The sequence below is a fragment of the Alosa pseudoharengus genome, unplaced genomic scaffold (genome assembly GCF_046254945.1).
Source record: "Alosa pseudoharengus isolate Yale_2024_CS ecotype anadromous, Long Island Sound unplaced genomic scaffold, YU_APseudo_1.1 YU_APseudo_1.1_scf_4, whole genome shotgun sequence".
Lineage (NCBI taxonomy): Eukaryota > Metazoa > Chordata > Actinopteri > Clupeiformes > Clupeidae > Alosa > Alosa pseudoharengus.
In genome coordinates this window covers 37,368,840-37,393,229 of record NW_027468774.1, presented here as the reverse complement: position 1 = coordinate 37,393,229, position 24,390 = coordinate 37,368,840, and the positions used below count along the sequence as shown (strand labels likewise).

The window sequence follows — 24,390 nt, the reverse complement described above, 5'->3', positions numbered from 1 at the left end:
GTAACCTTACACTGTTCATGCCACTCATATTTGGCATCATTCTCTCCCCAGATTACTTGCTCTCCAATAACCATGTAAATTCAATAATTGTCCACAAGTTTGACTTCTCTGATGAGGAGATCATGGCCTATTACATCTCCTTCTTGAAGACTTTGTCCCTGAAGCTAAACAATCACACAGTGCATTTTTTCTACAATGAGGTAAGATGCTCGAGACCTTTGAGCCATCAGGAGACCAGTGGACATTTGCCCTTAGACGCTAGGAATGTTTTGCTTTACCTGAGTTATCCAAGCGTTTGAATACACTTTTGTTATGGACACACCATATATGTGTTATGTGACATGCTCTGAGGATGTAGGCTTCGGTGTGATGCTAATCACCATCCTTGACAGACAAATATGCTACACCGTCCTGCTTCTGAAAGTTTTCAGCGCACAAGATAGGCTACATAAGTGCAGAGACAGTGACCAGCGCACGCATCATTTCAGGAAGTCAAACGCTCACACAGTTACTATCTTCCAAATGACCCTTCAGTGCCTAACACCAACACTAGCCCCTTAGGTGGTTGTAGTGCTTTGTTCCAAAGTCCTAAAAAAAGCTGTTGTGTCTGGCCCTTTGTTGAGTTGTTCGTTATGTTAACCATTGCCATGGCTCCTGTGTATAGGGGGGAGTTATTGGTGTACTGTAAATGGATGTGCTTGGAACGATGTGTCTTTGTCCTGCGGCACCGCCAGTTAGCATTGGTGGGTGTCCGGAATAAAGACAGCCTCGGTCGAAGGATGTGCTCTCATGAGAGACCTGTTGCTGCAGACGGCCAGTCATGTAAATCAGCTACGTCTGTAGATTATAAGTGGCCAGTGGTTGTTGGCACATCTCAGAGTTTCTTTTGTACAAAACGCTAGTATTGCTAGGTGATGACTCGGTTGGTTGTTCACATCGCCTGAAATTGCCTGAAATAGTAGTTATAGTCATAATAGTAGATAATGTAGTAGATAGATAATGTAATAATAGTAGATAATTCTCATGTTGATAGGTTTGACGTGCAACAGTGTCAAGACTGTGTACAGCAGTCACATCTATTTAAGCCATGAATTCCAACTTGTTTTTAACATGTGTAATTCATGGGTCATCAAGTCAAGTCAAGTTTATTTATATAGCGCATTTCATACACAGAGGTCATTCAATGTGCTTTACATAAACAAAACCAAATAATAATAACAAATAAAAGCATAGAAGGCAATATAGAAGGCAATATAGGCAAAGAATAGTTCAAAAAGTGAAGATCATAATAAAAAGAAAACATAAAACACACAAGGTAAAATCATTTAAAAATAGAGAATGATTAAAAAGACAAAATAAAAGACACAAGGTAGAATCATTTTCAAGACAGGTTCAGAAATTATAACTCAGTGCAGTTAACAGAAAGCATCTCATCATCATACTAATGCCATGTCTATGATTTTTTAAAAATAGAAATGTAGACCTTAATAGTAGTACTGTAGTCACTAATAAAGACCCAAAGTACTAGTAGTAGTGTTAAGATGTTTTATTGTAGTATAATATGGAGTAGTAAATGTAGTAGTAGTTGAATAGGTAATAGTAGAGGCAAGTAGTGCTGTCAAATGCATAGGCCTAAAGCGAAAACAAAAGCAATTGAATTTAAAATATTTAATTGACAAAGTAGCCTATAGTAGAATAGTGACTAAGTGAGAAGACTTAGTATAAGAGTGTGGCAGAGTAGTTGTTGCCATTGCAGTAGTATGCTGCATGTCCCTGCTGAGAGGCTGTTCCCTGCGGCCCCTCGTCTCTCTGAGCAGCTCATCCTGACTGCTGTGTTGACATCCACACTCTCTGTCTCCCATGCTTCCAGCACACTAATGATTTTGCCCTGTACACGGAGGCCATTAAGTTTTTCAACCACCCAGAGAGCATGGTCAGGATCGCAGTCCGTACTATCACTCTCAATGTGTACAAAGGTGAGTACACGACCCGGTCCCCTCTCCTCCTTCACTACTCTTCCTCTTCCTTCCCCTCCTCTTCTTCCTCCTGCTGCTCCACTGTCAGCTATCTCTCTGTGGTGCCTGCAATGCATGGGCATGGCAACTCGGCTGCTCTGTGATCGGCAGGAAGGACTGGCTGGCACACACACACACACACACACACACACACACACACACTGGCCAGCTGACATGCTTAACCTGTCTAGCTCTCTGAAAGGCACACAAGGGAAGGTGTAGCTCTTTTGCGTCTGCAGTCTCACTTCCTACTCGACTCAACGACAGAGATGCATATAGACCTTGCTTTATTTCACTGATCTGCCACCTGTTGTTCTGACTGCTTTCTCTTGTTCTCTCACTAAGCCTGTTCACATCCTCTCTCAATATAAATCTCTGATTGAGTGCTTCTCTTTTTGCCAGTAGTTAGCTTTCGGTTTACTTTTGCCTCTGTCTAATATCTCATATGCAAAGTCCTAACAGCTACCTGAATACCTAGCTCATAATTAGCATTTGATAGAATACATTTGTCATACCATATACCATATTTGCCATTGTAAATACAGCCATACAACTGTGTTATGTCCATGGGGATGTGTGATATCTTAAATAGACTAAAAAGACACCTATGGTAGAATGATGCTAGACTGACACGTTGGGATTTTATTTTTATTTTTTATATATGGTGGTTTAGTTGGGTATTGCATGTATAGCTTTACCTATAGTAATAGTAGGTTTGCCACTAGTCTCTACTTCCTGACTGTTTTGAGTAAAGCTTCTGTTTTATTTATTTATTTATTTATTTATTTTTTGAGGGGATGGGAGGGTCTGTCCTTTCAGGTTCAACTCGGGTCAGGGGTGTGGGCATGCTTCCTGTTTTTTGGGTGTAAGGCCTTTGGTGTGTGTGATGTGCTCTTGTTGTCCTCTGTAGCTGCAGTCGTCCAGGCTCTCCATTAGTTCAGTCCATTAACTCCTATTAACTCCATCTCTGTTCTTCCTCCTCTTTCTATGGTGACTCCTGTGTGCCTTATTCCAGTGTCATGTAAGTTGGTCCAAATCAATTCAGAACTTTCGTCACTTCCTTTAATCTTTTTTCTTTTTTTTTGTCATTTAAAAGTTGTTTTCAGTCTCTGTTCAGACCCTGTTATCTTCCTGTGTCAAATCCTCCTGCACTTGCCTTCCCTCTGTATGGTAATGTTAATTGCATCCGTAATCCGACTGCGTAATCGCACTTGTTAATCTCTTGATGAAGGAGTGATGAAAAACTGAAATGCACGTCCTGCAGTGAACTTTTAAGGTCTTCATGACCTAATCAGACTGAGTCTCTCTCACTCTAACCATGAATGACGCCGGTAGACTCCGCTAGGTGTGGATGTTGTCCACAAACATACTGGAGATTCTGGTTCACAGTAGCACTGAAGAGCCCTCCCTACCACCCCACTAGATTGACTAACTGTAGTTATTAACATTAAGAGGCAGATAAACTAATGCTTTAATAGAATGCCAACTAGCAGTGGGGCCTTGGGAAGCTGTGTTAGCTGTGGAAGCTGTATGGCTGGTTCATTCAGAAACTGGAGTGGTTTCACAGATGCAGACACTTTCCTCTTTTTAATCCTTTTTTTGTTAGAAAGGGAAACTGGTGTGGGAAACTAGCTACTTGTACGTCAGGTTTAAGTTAAGTGCTCGGCTATTCTTTATTTTTTTTAATGACCAAAGCATTTCTTTAGAATTTAGAATTCACTTAAGAATTCTTTATCATCACAAGTTCTTTATCATCACAGTTTTGTCATGCATGTGTGACTTTTCTTGGAATCCGTGCCCTTCCTCAGAATTTGACAGCGGCCCGGAAATGATTAATTAAGATCCCCTGAAGATAAACTAGCATTTAACTCATGTTCAATCTCCCTGTGTGTGTGTGTGTCTGTGAACCCAGTCTCCTCTCTGGTAGTCTCCAGGGGCCGTATTACAGAAACTTCCTATCTTAAGTCCTAAGTTAAGATAGGAGAAGTGTAAGATAGGATATGTTTCTGTAATACCAAATTGAGAAAAATCCTATCTTAATTTAGGAATCCTATCTTATCTCAGGTTAAGATATCCTAAGTAGGCGATCTAGCATCGACGTTCAGCTTTTATGTCTGTTACTTAGCAACATATGAAACTTGTTGTTGGATCACGTCACTTCACAACTGACAGCTAGCAGCTCATAATAATAATATAATGTGGAGTTCATTACCTGTTGGAAACTCTGTTAAAGGAGAATTCCGGTGTGATATTGACCTAAAGTGTGTTGAAACATGATACCGAGTGTCAACGTATGTCTAGCTCATCTCGGTTTGTCCCCTGCATTCAGAAATCTGGCGCTAGTTATCGGCCTAGCCATGCAAATAAATCACTGTTTTAGACCATTTACGAGTCTCAAAGTAGCTCCATACTTCATTGGTAGACTTCCGAGGGCCTTGACATTTAAAACGAGACATTGTGAACTTTGAAAAAGCACTGGTAGTTTATTTACAAGACGATTTATACAGACAGTAGCCTACCTGCGCTACATGTAGCCTACCTGCACTTTGACAGTTATAAGAGCTGATGGGTCATCCTAAAGTTAGGACGGTTTATTTAGGATTTTGGTAACTTAACTTAGGATATTTCTGTAATACACATTTCCTATCTGGAGTTAAGATAAGAACACTGACTTTAGGATCGGCCGTTCTGTAATGACCTTTTTCCTAAATCCGATCCTAACCCTTACCGTAGTTACCAAACAGATAAGATAGGATTTTCGAGTTAGAAAGTTTCTGTAATACGGTCCCAGCTCTTTATTTGATCTGTTCTTTGACAGCTTTAAGAAGTGAGAAACCATTACTGTTGATCTTCTACAGTTTGAACAGCTTCCTTTGGCTGCCAAGGGATTAACCCTTAAATTACTCACCCCCCAAAAACTCTGCATAACCTATAATGGCTTCCCAATGAATGCTCAATGCCATCACTGACTCAGACCAATCAACTCAGACCAGTCTCAAGAATCAGTACTAGTCTTCTTTACCTTTTTGTTTTTCCTGGGTTATTGTCTCTCCGTCTCAGTTGTTTATGTCCAAGCCGAAAGAAAGCATGTGTGACTGGTTAACTCTCCCCCTTGTAGTGGACAACCAGCACATGCTTCATTATATTCGAGACAAGACCGCCGTGCCGTACTTCTCGAACCTAGTGTGGTTCATTGGGAGTCACGTCATCGAGTTGGACAAGTGTGTACAGACAGATGAAGAGTAAGACCTAACATGCTTTCAGTCTCTTCTCCTCCACATTTTTTCTGCTCCGTAATGCCTGCTCTTGGAAAGCACTTTATGACTCTAGCTTGGGTTGCACCAACAAGGATGGAATTAATCTTGGTTTAGGCCTAATCAAGGATTTGGGCCTAATCAAGGATTAGGTTTCAATTTAATTCGAGCTATGTTGCACCACTTAATTTTAAGCATGATTTAACAAGTCCACTATTAAAACCTTATGATTAAAACCTTGACCAGTGGGTTACACCAACAAGGATTAAGTTTTGACCTGCACCAAACTTTAAAACTAGTTTGAAGATGATCAGGTCACTGCCATGTTTAATTGCATACATGATTTTTTTTAAATTTAATCTTATTACATATTCCTCATCAACAAAAAACTCCATAGGGTTGATACGGTCTCTTATTTTCCTTTGTGGAACTCGATTTTTCAGGCTTGGGAATCGGTTCCAGTTTCCGGTTTGGAACCGGTTCCAAACTTTCTGATCCATCGGAATCGTACACGTACACACGTTAACGATTCCACTAACGATTCCGAACATCCATTCCCACGTGGCGGCACGATGTCACAGTATGCGAAATTTGGAAATTTTAAAGCAATCAACTTCTGCAGTGTTTCCCCTACAATGTAGGCTAGTCAGCAGCGCCACTCCTAGAATTCAAGCGCTGCTGCAAAAAATTGCCTAATTAAAAAAACGCACGCAAGTGAACTTAGGGAACAGCTGCCGTTTGTTCAGGTTCGATGTCAACAAATAATTGTAGGCTAACGTTGAAGGCGCAGTCAGGGATTCCACAGGAGATCACGTTTGTTTGTGTTTATGTTTTAACTTTATTAGCAGACGCAATTTTGTGCAAAAAAACGTAGCCTACATTATGTTAACCAAGGAACCAAATTAAACATGCCAGCGAGGTAGCTCGCCCCTACCTTCAGTAGCCTATTCCCAGATAAATTACACACATTGTTTCGTTTTTGTTTGTTATACAGTCAATGCTTTCAAGCCCTGTGTTGCTAACATACCTAGGCTGTGAAACTAAGGTCCAACCTATTGGTGGGTTTAATTGAATTTCGGTGATAGTATATGCAACCATTTACATCTGGAGATAGTTTGTAATTTCCTGTTGAGCTCACCAAAATCATAGAAATCCCATAGAATGCCCATCCCATATGCAGCCATTTCAGACATTTAAACCACATTCAGCAGCATGTTTAAAATGAATCTCTAACTAAAATTCAAATCCGACTTAAAAGCAGTTGAGCGACAGGATTAAAATTAATCCAGGTTTATGTGAACATTTAAACTAAGATTAAAAGGATTGTTTAAATGTGAACCTGATTATTTTTAAACTACTGTAAGTTTAAAGTTTGGTGCAACTGGATTAATTGATAAACCTTTATTTATTTATTTTTTTGCTTTTATTCAGATAGTGAAGTATGACAGGAAGTAAGTGGGAGAGAGAGAGATGGGGTGGGATCAGGAAATTACCACAGGTTGGCTTTGAACCTAGGTCCCTGTGGTGACTTTGGCACGTACTGTATATGGTATGGGATCAGGTGGCTTCGAACATGGGTCCCTGTGGTTACTTTGGCACGTATATGGTATGGGCGCTGTAGCCTGTTGCAAATCAAGGTTAAAACTTAATCCTTGTTGGTGCAACCCACCCTATGACTGCGAAAAGTGCTATGTAAATACATCTTATTTACTTATCTTATTTACTTACTTTTTGGCAGTGATTTGAAGCAGTGTGGCTACCTTATTTTCCTCTCGGATTGCAATTATTTTTGTCCAGTAGGAGGCAGCATTGTATGAGAAATGCTCAGTCTTTTTCAGTATTGGGTTTTGGAAATAGTGGTGCAGTACTCCTCAGCACCACATGCTGATGCTGTTGTTCAAGGCATATTATGCAGTCTCCTATCTGTGTCATTGAAAGAAAATGTCCACATTGGAGATGTTATTTATCTTATTATGTTATTATTTACACAGACAATTATTGCTAATGCCACCAGAAAGCATTAGGGATAAAGAAATGATTGTGGGTGTTGCCACCAACTGTCATGATTCTGTGGGCTGTGAACTTTACTCTGAATTCTTGACTTGGTTTTCTGTGGGTGGGAAAAATACCTCACATCTAACAATGATGTCAGCAAAACCTTTCAACTTTAATCCTTAAAAATGTGTGGGCTGGTGACCACACAAAGTGGCAAGAAAAGGTGGGTGAACCTTTTGAAATGGCCTGGATTCAACCAGCAAGTGTGATATTTGCTCACTCACAAGCTAAATCACAAGTTTAGTCAAACATAATCTGCCCATCAGTATAGGAAACGCTTGACATTTGGTGTCTTGAAATAGTAATTGTAAAAATCCAGAAAAATGAAGGGGTTCACAAGCTGTATTCTTCCGATTACAATTGGTAACTGTCAACTTGTATCTAATACCTGCTATATTTTATGAGGGGCAGTCAGGAATAAAACCACCTTTGGTTCTGAAAGGCTTCTGTTTTCCCCACAGCATATTTTACGTTTTGTTAAATAGTAAAATATATCTAAGGTTGCTGAGCTGTTGAACGGTCAATTCCTCAATTTCAGGCACAAAAACCGAGGGAAGCTAAGTGACCTGGTTGCTGAACATCTGGACCACTTGCATTACCTGAATGACATCCTCATCATCAACTGCGAGTTCCTCAACGACGTTCTCACCGACCACCTGCTCAACCGCCTCTTTCTCCCCCTCTACGTCTACTCCCTAGTTGGCCAGGAGCAGGTACGCCCGCCCCAGAGGCCCCCTCCTGTCTTGAAGAGGGACTTTCTAACACACTTCACACTCTTTGGCCTGGGAGAAGCCATTGTGTTCTGAGTGTAGAAAAGTAGGCTGAGGGCAAGAACCCAGATGCTTTAAGAACGCGCTTTCAAAGTTACCTCTTCAACTTCACCTAAATTCTTAGATATTTGGAGCAATACCAGGCCTTAATTATGGATGTAGATACTTATTCTACTGGCTTTTATTAACAGTGGTAGTAGTAGTAGAAAAATTAGAAATGGTCCTAATATTTGTTCTTATTGTTATAATTAGTTATGTTTGTACAGTATGCAGTGTATATAACAGCAGTAGTAGTATTAGTCACAGTTGTAGTATTGACAAAAGAAGCAACATTGTAATTGTACAGGTTTTTAAAAGTTCAAGTTAAAATGACTGCGCCGTGACCCGAGTTATGTTGACATTGGAGCACTGATACAGGTTGTTGTGTTTGTTTTTGAGGTGTTGCTTTCCGAAGCAGGGACATTTAATCTCGAGGGTGAATCCCCGTGTGTGTGTGTGTGTGTGTGTGTGTGTGTGTGTGTGCCTGATCCCTGTAGGAGGTGGGGGTGGCCCGTTGCCGTAATCAGCATCTTACCCGCTCAGGCACACGCCCACTTATTCCCACTTATGTCTTCTACCAGCCCAAAATGGGCCCTTCGAGCTGGAAGGCCTGAAAAAACGTTTTGATATTCCGTTCGTGTAATGCTTTGTCATATCATGATTAGTTTTCTCCACGTTGAAAGACTTTACTGTAAAACAACAGAGGATGCAGTCATATTTGTGCAGCGGTAAATTGTAACAATTAGAGTAATATGAAATAAATGGCAGTGGATGTGAATAAATGGCAGTGAATATGAAATAAGTGGCAGAATTAGTGCTCCAGACCTTCTGTCCATGGACGTACTGTCCAAAAATGAAAATGAAATTGTACTCTCTCACCTATGAAATGTTTACATGTGGTGTCATACGTGTAGTGTAACAGAAAAAGAAACAGATGGCCACTGTTTACGGTCATAGAGTTGTAACCACTTCCCAATAATACAAATGCTGTCCGACTCTTGAAACTGAAGGAAAGTGAAACCTATGAAACGGCTCCACTGGGATGACTATGAGACTGGGATGACTATGAGGACCGGTTTCCCAAATGTGGATTAAGTTTAGGATTGGACTAAAATAATTTCATGGAAATTTCCATTGAAAAAGAAACTTGTAGTGTAGAATTAGGCTTAATTCATGTAAAGGAAACCGTCAGTGAGTGTTCAATGGCAAAAGAACCCTATAAAAGGGCACCACTGGCATGACGATGATTGTTTAATGATCCAAGGTTATTCAGCCAAAGTTGATCTTCACCTACAATAAGTAGTATTGGCTGCATTGTGTATAAGCCGCAGGGCAGTGTTTTATGCAACTTAAAAAAACAAACGCATATTAATAACATATTAACTGCCCCTACGTATTAACCTCATAGCTGAAGAAACTTTACGAAATCAATGTATAAACTGCGGCTAATAGTTGGGAAATTACAGTATGCTTTTGACATCTGTTACTTTTTGTAATTCTTAGTTTCAATGAGCAACAGCGTATCTGACTCGTCGTTACTTTCTGGTGTATTAATCTACAGAATGGTACAAAGTGAGTCACCACTTATTTTTTTTAAAAAGTTTATGTTGCTTTTCTGTTTTCAGTCTGAAGATCGGAAGATAACGCCCCAGGTGTCTCTCTACCTGCTCTCCCAGGTACAGTTTCTTAACTCGACTCCCTCTGCCATCTGATAGCCATGTGTTCAACTGGACCTCCCAGCAGTAAGGCCATTACTCTGCATTTGTCAGGACGGTCACCTGTTTCAGTGCATATCTGAATGTTCAGTGACCATCACTGATGAATGAATTGTCATAACTACTGTACAGAGACATTTGTTGCCAGTTCCATGGATTTACATTTACATTTAAATGTATTAATCTGCCAAAGGCATTTATCCAAAGCGACTTACAGCAATAGAATAACATGTAAGTTATTAACATTTAAGCATTTTAACATTTAAACTACAGAACTACAGCTACAGCAATAGAATGATATAAGTACAGTGCCGAGGAGTTCCGTATTGTTTCCAGTTCCATATTGTTTCCAGTTTCCTGTCTTTGTGTTGTAATGCTATTGAATGAGTGACGGATATGCTTGTGTGTGCGGTGCCAGGTGTTCCTCATCATCCACTACCAGCCTCTGGTGAACGCACTGGCCGACGTCATTCTCAATGGTGACCTCTCGGTGTTCTCCTCTCAAGCCGAGCACAATGCACACAAAACCTTGGTGAGTGAGTGTGTCTCTCCCCATCTCTCTCTCTCACACACACACACACACACACACACACACACACACACACACACACACACACACATACAGACGCTCACATTACTAAGTAAATTAAGTAAATTATTTGATAGCTATGTTCCTCTTGAGTATTTCATCTCAACCAAATAAACTCAACATCTCCTTCCTGGTTTAGTAACAAGTGACAAATGAGATCACTTGGCTGATCTGAAAACATATCATAGCAGGAAGTGTTTCCCCTCACTTCCTGTGTGTCACATACCCACATGAAATGACCACCCCCTCTACAGGTCTAGCAGGCTCAAGTGTGTTTCATACGTGGTCTAGTCCCCAGCGTCAGCTTGGTTAAGGGACATTGGATAGTCTTCCTGTCCCTTCCCTTGGCTGTGTCCCAATGGAAATTTCTCTGCCTCTAAGATGGCATTTAGTGGCAGTAATCAATTCCCACTGATTAAGTTAGCTGCCAGTGTCCTGGCCACGGCGTTCTGTGTTGCTATATTGTTAGGGCGTCTGAAACTAATAGCTGATACCTTGGTGGCTGCTATGGCAACTGACTTGATAGACAGCTAAAGGCAGCAAGGCAGCAGACAGCTGCCTTTAGTTTTGGACACAGGCATTAGCTCAGAAGGTCATGCCATTGTCCCCAGCCATCAGAAACATGGTCTACACACTTTGCTGCTCTCACTTGTTTTGAGACAGATTAGAGGCTTGTGGTGACATGGGCTAGGTGCACGCTAGGTCTTCATGCAAGGTGCTTATTGACATGACTGTATAGCATGCAGGAACCGATAAGGCCCCGAGGTAAGTGAAATCCGCGGTTTTTGGTGCAGTGTCTGTTTGAAGTCGGCTCTCAGCTCGCCTGTGTGGGCGTTTGCGAAAGCCTTCTTGTGGTGTGGAAGATGGAGGCTGTTTTGTTTTTCAGGATGTGGAGGCCTCCTCGGCCCCTCCTCTGCCATCCCATGCTAATGTGCTAGCTGGAAGGTGTTCTCGGAAGGGGCCTGCTGTCGTGAGAGCTGCCTTTGATGGCGCGCTTCGATGGTGGAGGGTTCTCCAGGACTAGCTAAGTAACTGGTGCAGGGAGGCCTCGGTGTCCTCATTGATGCTGCGATGCTGTCGGCAGGGCAGCTTGGTGTTCAGTGACCCTCCCTTGCAGTACTGTGACACAGGAGTGTGTGTGTGTGTGTGTGTGTGTGTGTGTGTGTGTGTGTGTGTGTGTGTGTGTGTGTGTGTGTGTGTGTGTGTGTGTGTGTGTGTGTGTGTGTGTGTGTGTGTGTGTGTGTGTGTGTGTGTGTGTGTGTGTGTGTGTGTGTGTGTGTGTGTGTGTGTGTGTGTGTTGCAGGTTGATTTGTATGTGGTGCACACAGGTGCATCCTCTAGTCTCCTACACACACACAGCCAAGTCATAGTGAGCTGCTGATAATAAATGGTGGCTAATTTGGCCTGTGGTGTTGGGCTGGAGCAGAGGGGGTGTGTCCCTGTCTGTCATTTCTCAGAAATGCCTCTGATAGCTCTAAAGCACTTCTCAGAGTTTTATCCTCACCAGCATCCTCACTATCCTTCACTGCCTGCAGTTTACTTAGTTTAGCCATTTTCTCCTATCCCCACCAGGTGGGTTTTCGTGTTTATAAATGCAGCCCCAGAGAGAACAAACACTTTTTGGAAATGCTGGCCCTTCTTAGTGACTGTAAATTCATGTGGAAGGGTTCGGGGGTCTGTAGATCACTCATCAGGTCATATTTTTCCCCTCTGGTTTTTTTTTTTTTTAATGTGTGTGTTTTTGTGAAGTTGTGGTGTTGCAGCAGTCATTGACATAGATCACAACAAACGCACAGTGACATTGAGTCTGTCATCTAATGCACTTTACGAGAACTCTTGGGTTAGATCTGGTATGTTACAATAGTATTTCCATTGTAAAACTAACTTTGATTCCTCTAGTTACACATGTCTGATGACATGATGCAAACTGTAAACCGTCTGGGCTTGTAGAGAAAGAAAGCCACAGATTAGGAAGGTCCAATGTGGTTCCAGAACTTAGTCAAAAGTTACTCTCAGGTAATGATTTTCACTTTCCACTTCTGGTCGATGTGGTAAGGGGTCTCCTGTATGTGTGTGTGTGTAGGTGTGTGTGTGTGTGTGTGTCTATGTGTGTGTGCGTGTGAATGTGTTTAGAGGGGGGAGGTGACGCTACACTACACAGTGGTGTGTACTTCAAAGTCTACCTCAGCTCCTGTAACCTGCTTTCCCCTTCCAGTAAGGCCTGAGAGATGTGTGCTACAGTGTCACTTCCTTACCAGCAAGACTCCGCCGCCTGAGCAGAACAGCCTTTGTGGTATCTGATGGCCTCAAAGCTGCAGCAGGTAGAAGAGAGAGAGAAAGAGACAGAAAAAGAGAGAGAGAACTTTCTGCTTGGATTCTGTGTATCCACAGCATACAGAAAGGTGGAGCCAGTGAGACCATAATGAATCATTTGATTTTTTTTCTTCTTTTTCTCAGTTGGTACTCCTGTTGCTCTCTTACCAGTACAAAATTAGCAGAAAACCCACACATGGTAAAGAGGATATGCAGTTACTAAGATTCACAGAACAGGAACAGCAGCCAGAGCATAAAAAAAAGAAAAGATGGGTGCCACTCACATCCCTCTGTTCCTGTGGTTGAGTTACGTTTGTTTTGGGGCGGGTAGGTCAAGCCCCTGTGTTGTTGACACTCAGAGGCACTAGCAGGCTAGCCAGCCAGCATGCATCTCTGCTCTGGTAAGTCACTGCTGCAGCGCTTCGATGTTTTCCTTGTATTCGTCGCTGCGGCTCGCAGTTCTGCACGTCGCAGCCCACAAGGTTTAACACCTGCTGCAGACGGCAGTGGGAGTAAACACCTGCATCAGATGTGACGAGCGACGAGCTGAAGGTCTCCGCTGCGAACTCCTCGCTCTTCTCTGAAATCTCTGTTTCCGCGCTTCCATTTGACATGAGGCGACTCATACTTAGGAACGACTTATTGTGGCGTGTGCTAAGGCATTGTCTTGACTTGCCCCACGTATTCTTGGAGAATATCGCAGGTTTCACTTGCTAGAGCCTCCACATTTCCATCAGATAAAGCCAAAAAGTGAGAGACGAAACATGACACATTTCTGATTTATTTACGCAGAGCATGAAACTTTGATGTTTCTTCGTTTTTATCCCCAAGTGTATCCTTATTTTATGTTTCTAAACAGCATACTGCAAGCAACTGCCTCTGGAACGTCACAATTGTAATTTTCTGATGTGCATATTGGGCATTTCTGTGTCCAAGCAAAGCACTCTTCACACTCTCCATTGCTTGTAATGGCCCTGGGCCCAAGCCTCACTGAATGACATGACGAGTCAGTTCATCTGCATGAGGTTTGATGGTGAATTTGTCACTCAATACACCCACAGACACAGCACCTGTTCACAGATTTGCCCTGTTCCAAATCTGCTCATGTCTCCCTCTCAGTTCAACCTGCAAACCCTATAAAGTGCACTTTCATGACTCATGAGAGAGGTGATTGGTTTCTGAGGAACCGTGAGTGCTTCACCCAGCCCTTTGACTATACTGTGGCCCCCTCTCGGGTCATGACGTGTGTCCCTGTTCCATGCAGGCAGTTTCTGCACAATCTCATGACCTTGACAACAACCTAGTCATGAGTACCCAGGAAAAAAAAAACGTTTCATGCCTTTTGGCAAGTAAGAACACATACTTCTGAAACCGCTTTGGTCTGGTCACGTTTCTCTTTTGTGACATGCCAACACCTGTCCTCTTTACCTCTGTTTTACCGGAGAGCCGTCTTCAGCTTCTGAAACCAGAGGCCTGCCACAGTAGACTGTTTGCTGGCAGTGTGCTGCTCACCGTGCTAGCTAGCAGCTGCTCCTTTTCTCACATGTAAGCTGCAGGCTTCTGCTAAGGCTGTCACAGTCACGGTGACCTAAGATTGGGATTACTAGCGTTGCTTGATTGCAAGGAAGTCAGTGTTAGGGTTACACAATGACTGTTCCCCGAACTGGTTGGTTAAATTGGTTATTTGCACACTTCAGCACACGTATTGAGGGCGCATTCATTTTTGAAAATGTCTCAACCAAACCAAGGGTGCTCTTGGGCGTGTCATCTATTTTGCTACTTAATGATTTGACACATGTTCAAATTTGGGTTGATTGTAATCTGTGTGTGTCTGCGTGTGTGTGTGTGTGTGTGTCTGCGTGTGTGTGTGTGTGGGTCTGCGTGTGAGTGTGATTTTTCAGCACACTCTTTCCTGGAAGTTTAAGCTAGGACATGAGCTGATATCTACTAAACAAGGTGAATGCCTTGAAGTGGCTGAAGATCAAACATCTGTTCTGATCTCAGTGATGGTTGAATTTCTCTTACTGACACTGAAGTGGCCCACTTAAAAACAAGAGGATTATTAAAAGCAGTTTTCAAATGCAAATATGTGATCATTTGATGAGTGGTGCTAGACAAGGCATAGCTAGCACACATGGAAGGCAAACAGGCTGTGCTGCAGCCACGGGACTTATAATTTTCTGCCTGCACTTGCTGCGAACAGGCATACTGGCAGATGTTTACACAGTACTGAGAAAGGGGTTTCTGAGAAGTGAAGTGGTTTTGTGTATTTCCTAAGAAGAATTCACAGATGTTTTCTTTTTAAAAATAAAATAAAATAGATTATTAGTATTTCTCCATGTCCGCACCCTGTGAATGTGTTCTTGCATTTTTATCAGCAACAGGATGAAGGCTATATGCATATTTTTTATTAATTACTAAGTTAACAATTAATTCATAATTTATTAATTATGAATTACTCTTTCTCAGAACCTTTCTGAAAGCCAGTCTTTCTCAGGATCCTTTCATAACACTGAAAGATGTGAAAAAGCTCTTTTCATTGAGTTGGCATCCATTTGTGCTTGAGATCGTCGTAAATGGCGGTAAAATGATTGGGCCATTCAGAGAAGACATTCAGATCTCCTGAATGGCTTTGGGCTGAATTACATGGAACAATCAGAACCTCTCTCAATATACAGTCCCCAAGAAAAATTCACTAATGTGTGGATGAGTACAATAGTTGGTATTTTGCTCCATGTAATGTGTGCATGCGTGTGTATGCGTGTATGTGTGTGCTGCAGGCTAACCCAGCTGTGCGGCGCTTCGCCAAGCCGTCTGAGAGCCTGGAGCGCTCCCTGGAGATGAGCCGGCAAAAGGGGCGCAAGCGAACGCAAAAAAGGCCGAACTACAAGAACGTTGGTGAGGAAGAGGAAGAGGAGCGCGGCGGAGGGGCGGAGGAAGGCCCTGCCGAGGAAAAGGCTAAAGGTACAGAGGCTAGTTCAAAGGGCAGCAGGACGATTGGGGACACGGAAGGTGAGTGGAGGCAGGGGATGGTGGGGCAGTGGGGGACACGGCACCACCCCAGAGGAACCCCCCTCTCCCTCCTGAGGGCAGGGGTTTTGGAGGTGGTGTCTGTGGTGGGGAGGGGGGGGGTGTGTTTGTAGAGGTGAGGTGGCCCTCATCAGCAACGGTCAGGTCCATGAAGGAAACGAGAGGCAGCCGCTGGCACCAGCTAGTTTCGAGTAAAGCTAAATCCTAAATCTCAGGAAAAGGCGCTTGCCACATCCTGTTTTCCAGATCCCAGTAAGAGCCAACAATGTCATGGTTTCCTTAGAACAAGAGCTTTTACCAAATAAACTGCCAAAGAATGTTTTGGGGAAAGTGTTTATTTTCCAATCTGGTGACCTGTGATGGCAGTTTCCTAACATTTACAAAGGGACATTGACAAAGGACTGTTTGCTCTGTCACATGCAATTATGAATGTTTATTACAAAAAGCAACAATGGAGGGGATAAAAAAAAAGAGAACAAGAATGAAGCACTACACAGAGCAAGAGTGAAAGTAAAAATGGCTGTTTCTTTCACGGAGCTGATTAATGCAGAGGGGGTAAGCCCTAGTTCAGATCCACTCCCATACAGGCGGCCGCACCAGCGTCCACTCCCCGAACTGGCTGTACACTCACACATGCTCTTAAAAATAATAGAAATCAAAAACTACGCACTAACTTCTTTTCTTCACATTTACAAGCGTCTGCTTAATATCAGTCACCTTTCACTTAAAGCAACAGCAAAGAGTTTTTGTACCTTAAAATAATGTTTCCAAAATCGTTTCAGTGGTTCATCAACTCGTAACAGGGTGAACGGCACTTCTGCAGTCGCTTCGTGACCCTCCATCGGCTGTAACCGAACTATGTAAGTTTGCCAGATCGGTTAGCGGATCTGTAGTTCGATGGAATGAGACATAAGAAACTACACATTTGACTTGCTTCTGATGTCGCAATACATCATACTTTCATAAAACCATGCAACATACTCTACCTTGTCTGTGGACATCGTTATTTTCAAAGCCGGTGCTGGATAAACAAATGGCGTGCGTGCGATAGAGGGAAAAGTGCTTTGGTGTTGCTTTAACCTTTACATATCCTTTAGCGTTACTCCACAGCACCCATCTAAGATGCATTGTCACCTAATTGTCCATTAAAAACAACCTATAACATTAACAATACTGTATAACATCAGTGTACAAATCAGAAAAACGTATTCTAATAATGAGAGGACTTAGACAAGATTTTTTTTGTTCGCTTATAAAAGTACACATAGCTGACAGCAAAGCGGGGAAAAAATGTTGCTGAATCGATTGTCAAGCTCTTAAGTAGAGGTGCTGTTACAGGAACTGTAATATGATAATAGACTAATGGATTACTGGGTGATGCCTTTCACACATCGTGGGTCTTCACCTTGTTGGTAGCAACTTGGTCTACCACTAAAATCTAAGGAGCAAAACAAATGTAAAAAAAAAGGATGTCATGGTTAAATAGATGAAAATGGACTTGTTGAAGCGCTTGAATGGTCATGAAACTATCATGATTATCTTATCATAATTCAGGAAGCCAAAAGCTATAAAAAATGGATTATGATGAATTATGAAAAGGGTCATATAATAACCCTTTAAATAAACAAGTGCATAACGCAGCAAACAGAAGTAATTTCCAGCAAATGAACCATGATGCCAAATTTAGATGACACAACACTTTTTTTTATCAGCCACTTGCTTATGTCAGATGTAGAGGCAAATGCAGTTTTCCGTCAGCCACTGTATAGTGCTGACAAGCCCACTGCTGCAATAGCAGCTGATGGGATACAGTACATCCCAAAGTCACAACTACCCAGATAACGAATAACAATGGGAGCCTTCACAGGAAACTGCTTGTCAAACCTTAGTTCCATTGCCAGCGCCACCCGATGACAAACTCACCTCAGGGTGATGATGCATGGTGTAACTTCATGAACAATGTTGCTGGACAACCACATAACCAGATCCATCCTGTAATCGGAATAGATGATCATAATAATTTGCCTACAGTAATGATTGGCATCGCTTAGAGTACCTTTAAGGTTCTCCAGAAAACGAAAATGGTTTAGGTTTGATTAGGTTCTCCAGAAAACGAAAATGGTTGAGGTTTGATTAGGTTCACCAGAAAACGAAAATGGTTGGCCAATATTAGTGGGAATACACCAGAACCACAATACTGCTTCTGGTAGGAGTGATCGGAACTCTGTGGGAGCATGGAGCTCAGAGTAGAGCCTGGCCTGCCCAATCTCCACATCCCAGAGCACAGATCTCCGGGAGCACCACTAGGGTGTAACACAATACAACTTCTGTATCTACACAGTACTTCCAAGGTTTGTTTTTTTCCCGTTTTTATGGTCCATGAGGAGTCTGTTTTACTGTGTCTCTTGCGGAATAAAAACATCTAGAAATATCTAGCACATCTTGAAATATTTTTTCTTTTCTTTTGTGGAACAGAAGTGTGCAGGCATTCACACACACACACACACACACACACACACACACACACACACACACACACACACACACACACACACACACACACACATCAATCTGGCAATTGTAGGTCAGTTACTTAGAATCCATTTAAAATCCTTTCAGTAAGCCAAATTAACTACTTCCAGCTGGACTTCTCTCTGATGCGGCCATTCCCCATCCCCAGCTTGACAGATTGGCATCAGGCTGATGAGGAATCATCAATTTTGCATGGATTTAAGTTCTCAGCTACTGTGCTCCATCTGAGGTATAGACCATGCCAATTAAAAATTGAAAATAGATAATCATATTTAACAGCTTTGAACATTTTTGACCGCTTTATGCACAGAACTTTTTTTTGTGCTTTGAGCCCTGAGTTTGGGGAGTAGAGCACGCAGCAGCTGGTTGTGGGCGTCTTTATGGATCTGCGCAGGTTGGGTTTGGCCAAGATCCATCTGTTTCACCCCTCTCCCAGTCTTTCTCATCCCCCTCTCCACCTCCTCCCTCCCTCCCTCCATCCATCCATCCGCCTCCCGCCTGTGTTATGCCTGCCAACTGAGCCGTCATGCTTTGAGCTTTGCTGGAGCGCATGGTTAAAGGTCAACGTGGGCGTTTTCTGCACGTCAAGTTGTTATTGTCACTGTAAGTGTTGTTATTGAAGTCTCAGATGGCTGCTGCATGGGTTTTTCTCCCGTCTCTGGACCAGAACTGGGGTGGTTCTGAGCCAGATCTGGGCATGAATCACAGGCAGAGTGCAATCTGGGGTTAAGTTTTGGTTTGTGTTTGGGATTGTGTTTGGGAGAAGTGAAAACTCGACTTGTGACTAACAGAAGAACCAATTATTCAATTGCCATGCTGATTCTTAAACTAAACAACCATGTGTGTCTGCATGCTTTATGCATGTTTGTCATGTGATGTTTCACTTGACTTAACTGACTCATTTCAAATAAAGAGGAATAAACTGCTGTAGGCTTCCTTGCTGGCATTGGCATGCATTTCAGCAGCAAACCTGAGAACCTAAATGTTAGTAAGGGTTCAGACATGATGCCTAAGCTCAGTATGTGCACTGTAAACAGTAGTTTGTGCTGCAAAACTGTCCTTGAGCGTCTTGTGAGAAACTGTCATGGTGAATGAGATACTGATAGCTCTTAAGCCATGCTGTATTTTACCCAACACTATCTTCTGTATGCGTTTGTGCACTTGCGTGTGTGTGTGTGCGTGCGTGTGTGTACATGCGTGTGAATGTATATGCGTGCGTGTGTGCACGCGTGTGAATGTGTGCGTGCGTGCATGTGTGTGTGTGTGCGTGTTTGTGTGTGTGCAGAGATTGAGATGGTGGTGATGGAGAAGTGTAAGATCTCTGACGTGTCCACACTGACGGAACAGAACATCACAGACGAGGAGAAGAGCGCTGCCCGCGCAGAGGGCCAGCAGAGCAGGTAGACACACACACACACACACACACACACACACACACACACAGAGGTACATACACACACACACACACACACACACACACACACAGAGGTACATACACACACACACACACACAGAGGTACATACACACAGAGGTACATACACACACACACACACACACACACACACACACACACACACACACAGAGGTACATACACACACACAGAGGTACATACACACACACAGAGGTACATACACACACACACAGAGGTACATACACACACACACACACACAGAGGTACATACACACACACACACACAGAGGTACACACACACACACACACACACACACACACACACAGAGGTACATATACACACATACACACACACACACACACACACACACACACACACACACACACACACACACAGAGGTACATATACACACATACACACACACACACACACACACACACACACACACACACACACAGAGGTACATACACACACACACACACACACACAGAGGTACACACACACACACACACACACACACAAAGAGGTACAGTACACACACACAGACAGTGGCTCTCATGCACGCACACACAGACCATGGCACAGACACATTTGGAGTAGCCTTCTCAGCCTGTTATCATTCAGCCTTGGTACTGATCTGTAGCTATTTGGCAGGCCGGATATACAGTCTATACTAGACATTCCTCCATAGTATAAATATTTTTGGACCCTATAACTTTGTTGACATTATGCCTCAGGTTTTGATCCCACAATTCAGATCCAGTATATGTCTAGGAACTTTTTTTTTCATAACTACTTATTTTGAATTCTAATAATGTTATCGGTATAATAACAAGGACCACAAGTTTCCAACCCTGCCATGTTCCTGTAAACTAAGCATGCTTTCCTTTCACCACCTTCTGGAAAAGAACAATAAAGGAGGAAATAAAATAAAAGGGAAGCCAAAAGAGAAAGTTGAATACAAGACATCGGAGAAGTGGAGGACGAGAGGGAGAGAGATGTAGTCCAACTTCACAACAACTGGTCTAGTTAACTGGAATGCCCTGCCCTTGCCACAGTTTAGGTCTGGGTTGGATTCCACAGTAGAACAGCTGAGTGCTGAGGTCAGAAACCAGCCGAAAGTGACATTCTCTTTACTCCTCCGGTGGTACCGGTAAATTGAGGCTGCATAACCGGGCTCATAGCGATTACAAGAATATACACTTAGTCTATCTATCTATCTATCTATCTATCTATCTATCTATCTGCTTCTCTCTCTCTCTTTCTTTCTCACACACACTCTATCCGTTGCTCTCCTTACACCACCTTTTACCCTCTTACCCTCAGTCTTCTGCTCTCTTTCACTTTCTTTATCAGTAAGCTAATAGTGCTCTAGTGCTTTCTGTGTACTCACTGGAAAATACAATACGACCTACTGGCGCCATAACACATTTGGGATCTGCCCAAGTCAAGTGTGTTTATTATTATAAGAAAATAAATAATCAAAATAAATTTGCTTCCCCCCAAGATTGGATTTTTCCCTCAATGTTTTAATTGGGAAACTAGGATAAAATGCCGATATTATATATTTCTTATACCTCTTTTCATTTTTATCTGGGGTGCCGGTAAATGTGTATTATGTGTAAAGTATGATATGAAAGCACACACACACACACACACACACACACACACACACACACACACACACACACACACACACACACAACCCTCACAAAATGTCTCGCCCAGCAATGTATTTACAGTGTTCAGTCTCTGGTGAGTGACAGCCATTTCCTCAGGCTGTGTGTGTGTGTGTGTGTGTGTGTTTGTGTGCGTGTGTGAGCTGTGGAAGACTGTGACCTGCTTGAAATATTTGTTTTTGTCCCTCCCTTCCAGACCGTTCCTGGACATGGTGTACAACGCACTCGACTGCACCGAAGATGACTACCATGCCCTCTTTGTGCTCTGCCTGCTGTATGCCATGTCGCACAGCAAAGGTATATGACTTCATGGTCATTACATCACTCGCGCACACACACACACACACACACACACCCACACACACACACACACACCCAAACAAACACGTGCATGCAAGCACAAACGTGCACATGTGCAGACAGGTAATGATATGGCTGATGCACAAAACATGGTCATAAAAGTACAGAAAGACAATGAGGCATTGCACCCAAGAGAAAGACAGGTTCAAGCATCCACACAAACACTCATTGTCCATTCTCCTCCATTCTCCTCCATTCTCCTCCATTCTCCTCCATTCTCCTCCAGTCTCCTCCATTCTCCTCCATTCTCTTTTTCTTCTTCTCTTTCATTCTCTTTTTCTTCTTCTCTTTCGCTCTGTCACCCACCTTCTGTCACTCACAGACACAGAAATGCAGACGAGCACACAAGCACACACAGAAAGCACACATCTAAAGATAGCAAGAATGGTGAAGGACATGCATAGTTTACAGTACACACAACTGATAAGGCTGTTACTGTAATTGCATGTTTTTTTATAGCCATTTATGTGTTTGTGGTGTGTGAGCGTGTGCATGTGTGTTTGTGTGTGTGTGTGTGTTTGTGGCTGTCCTAATTAGCGACTCAGGACATGGCTTACTGGTTTTATTATTAACCCCAGTGTGTGTGTGTGTTGTGTGTGTGTGTGTGTGTGTGCGTGTGTGTGTGTGTGTGCGTGCACACACTCATCTTGAAAGTGAAAGTAACCCCCGTAGGCTCAAACAGCACTGCATGAAACTTGACCAGTGGGAGTGGAAAGTTCACCCAAGACAAACGTTTTTGTGTGTGTGTGTGTGTGTGTGTGTGTGTGTTTGCCTGTGTGTGTGTGTGTGTGTGTGTGTGTGTGTGTGTGTGTGTGTGTGTGTGTGTGTGTGTGTGTGAACATTCCATGAACATTAGGGTAAGCCCTTGTCCCATTGAAGCCCTGCCACATCATCCACAGAACCATGCCACATCATCCACAAGTAGCTGTGATCACTTTGTGCCCAAAACTGTCTTTTATCACTGAGCTGCATTAGCTGTGACCTGATATACTCACAACCTAAGAGTCATTCAAGTCCCTGACCGTTATTAAGAATGAGTTACATTTATGTCATTATAACGCCATTAAAAAGGCCAATGCCAACCACCCCATGGTGATTACTGATAAGAGTCTTGATACCAGGAGCAGACAGTGTTCTTGGTGTGCACTGCACTCTTGAGTGACTTGTATGTGCAGTGTTTCCCACAGAATTGAATTCTATTTGTGGTGGTAGGTTTGCAGAATGCAACATTTTTTAACAAATTAACACAGAGTGGTTATGATGCAGATTTAAGCACAATTTAGCCAGTTGACCTTTATGCCAGCAATTGCAGTTGTTAATGTTTTCTTTAAACATGCAGGTAGGTTTGTTGAGAGACAGAGAGACAAGGAGAGGCTGTGCAAAGGTGCACATAGCTCTGTAATGAATGAATTCCATCCAATTGAAATAGTACAACATGGAAAATCATTGTGTGGTGGTCAGTGCTGATATTGTAATGGGCCGCCACAAATAAGTCAATGTATGGGAAACACTGATGTGTCTGTCTGTCTGTCTGGAGTTTGCACACCCTTATTATGTGCACCATTCTGTGTGTGTGTGTGTCCGTAAATAAGTTTATGCTCATTCATCCGTGTGTGTGTGTGTGTGTGTGTGTGTGTGTGTGTGAGCGACCGAGGCAGCCAGCCCACCAATTGGGATGTGAGCTTGGGGTTGTAGGTGGAAAAGGAGGTGCAGGAGAGGTTTTCAGCGGTGCAATTCTATTTATTAAATAACCAAAAGAAAAACTTGCAGGAACAACAATAGGCTATTATATAACAAAAAATAAAAACACTTTTAAACAAACAAACCAAAAATAAGTTCAGTATTCCAGCCATCAACAATCACAGAGCATAAAGCTAAATATCTACCTCACAACAGGAGAGCTGCTCTCTCTTTGCTCTCTAGGGGAACTGAGCTACCCCTCTTAAATAACCCTACTAATTGTCCTAAATTAGCCCAAATGAGGATATTGGCTCAAACCACCCAAATAGGTAACCACTTTCACTAGACATTCACTATTAATAAAATAAATAAGTATTACAAATATATACAGAATGACAATGGTGCATATTACTACAAAAATACATGTTAATTACCATAACCAATATTCCCCACCTACATAATAATATCAAGAAGACAAACAGACAAGGAAAACACCACTGTATCACAATGCCCCACTCCCTCCCCCTGTGGGATGTTGGTAAAAGCACTGTCCCAACGTGAAGCGCGCTTCCGCAATGGGACCGTAGCCGGGAAGCTGGAGCACCAGGAAGTGTTGTGAGTATGGTGAATGTTAACCGGTTTACAGGCATTTTAAAGCGAATGCAAATGGTAAATGGGAATGACAGTGGGTACCACACTATGTGTTTAAGTTACCGGGGACAAAGAAAGCCATTATTATAATTAACACCGCTTTGGGCAAAACTAAGGAAAAATCGCGGCAGACCAAACATTTGGTCTGACGCATGAATGAACGCCAAACTGGCGGCAAAACTCCCGACACCAACGATTAAACAAACATACTTTACACAACATGAAACAATTCTTCAAACACACACAACACCGTTTATAAGCCAGGGAGATGTGGCGGGTGACTGTGTGCGTATG

General features: G+C 42.7%; 1 protein-coding gene across 4 annotated transcripts in view; it reads left to right on the top strand.

Annotated features, from left to right (window-relative positions):
• The window catches only part of clec16a (C-type lectin domain containing 16A), an 89,944-nt gene that overhangs the window by 1,505 nt on the left and 64,049 nt on the right, over positions 1 to 24,390 (top strand). For 3 of the 4 annotated variants that reach the window (XM_076266147.1, XM_076266149.1, XM_076266150.1), the window contains exons 4-12: positions 52 to 200; positions 1,871 to 1,976; positions 5,134 to 5,257; positions 7,863 to 8,037; positions 9,759 to 9,809; positions 10,267 to 10,380; positions 15,531 to 15,762; positions 19,598 to 19,712; positions 21,602 to 21,702. In XM_076266147.1, the coding sequence (XP_076122262.1) occupies positions 52 to 200; positions 1,871 to 1,976; positions 5,134 to 5,257; positions 7,863 to 8,037; positions 9,759 to 9,809; positions 10,267 to 10,380; positions 15,531 to 15,762; positions 19,598 to 19,712; positions 21,602 to 21,702 (1,167 nt within the window). The remainder of the gene's footprint in view (positions 1 to 51; positions 201 to 1,870; positions 1,977 to 5,133; positions 5,258 to 7,862; positions 8,038 to 9,758; positions 9,810 to 10,266; positions 10,381 to 15,530; positions 15,763 to 19,597; positions 19,713 to 21,601; positions 21,703 to 24,390) is intronic. The other variant, XM_076266148.1, reaches the window with a different exon arrangement.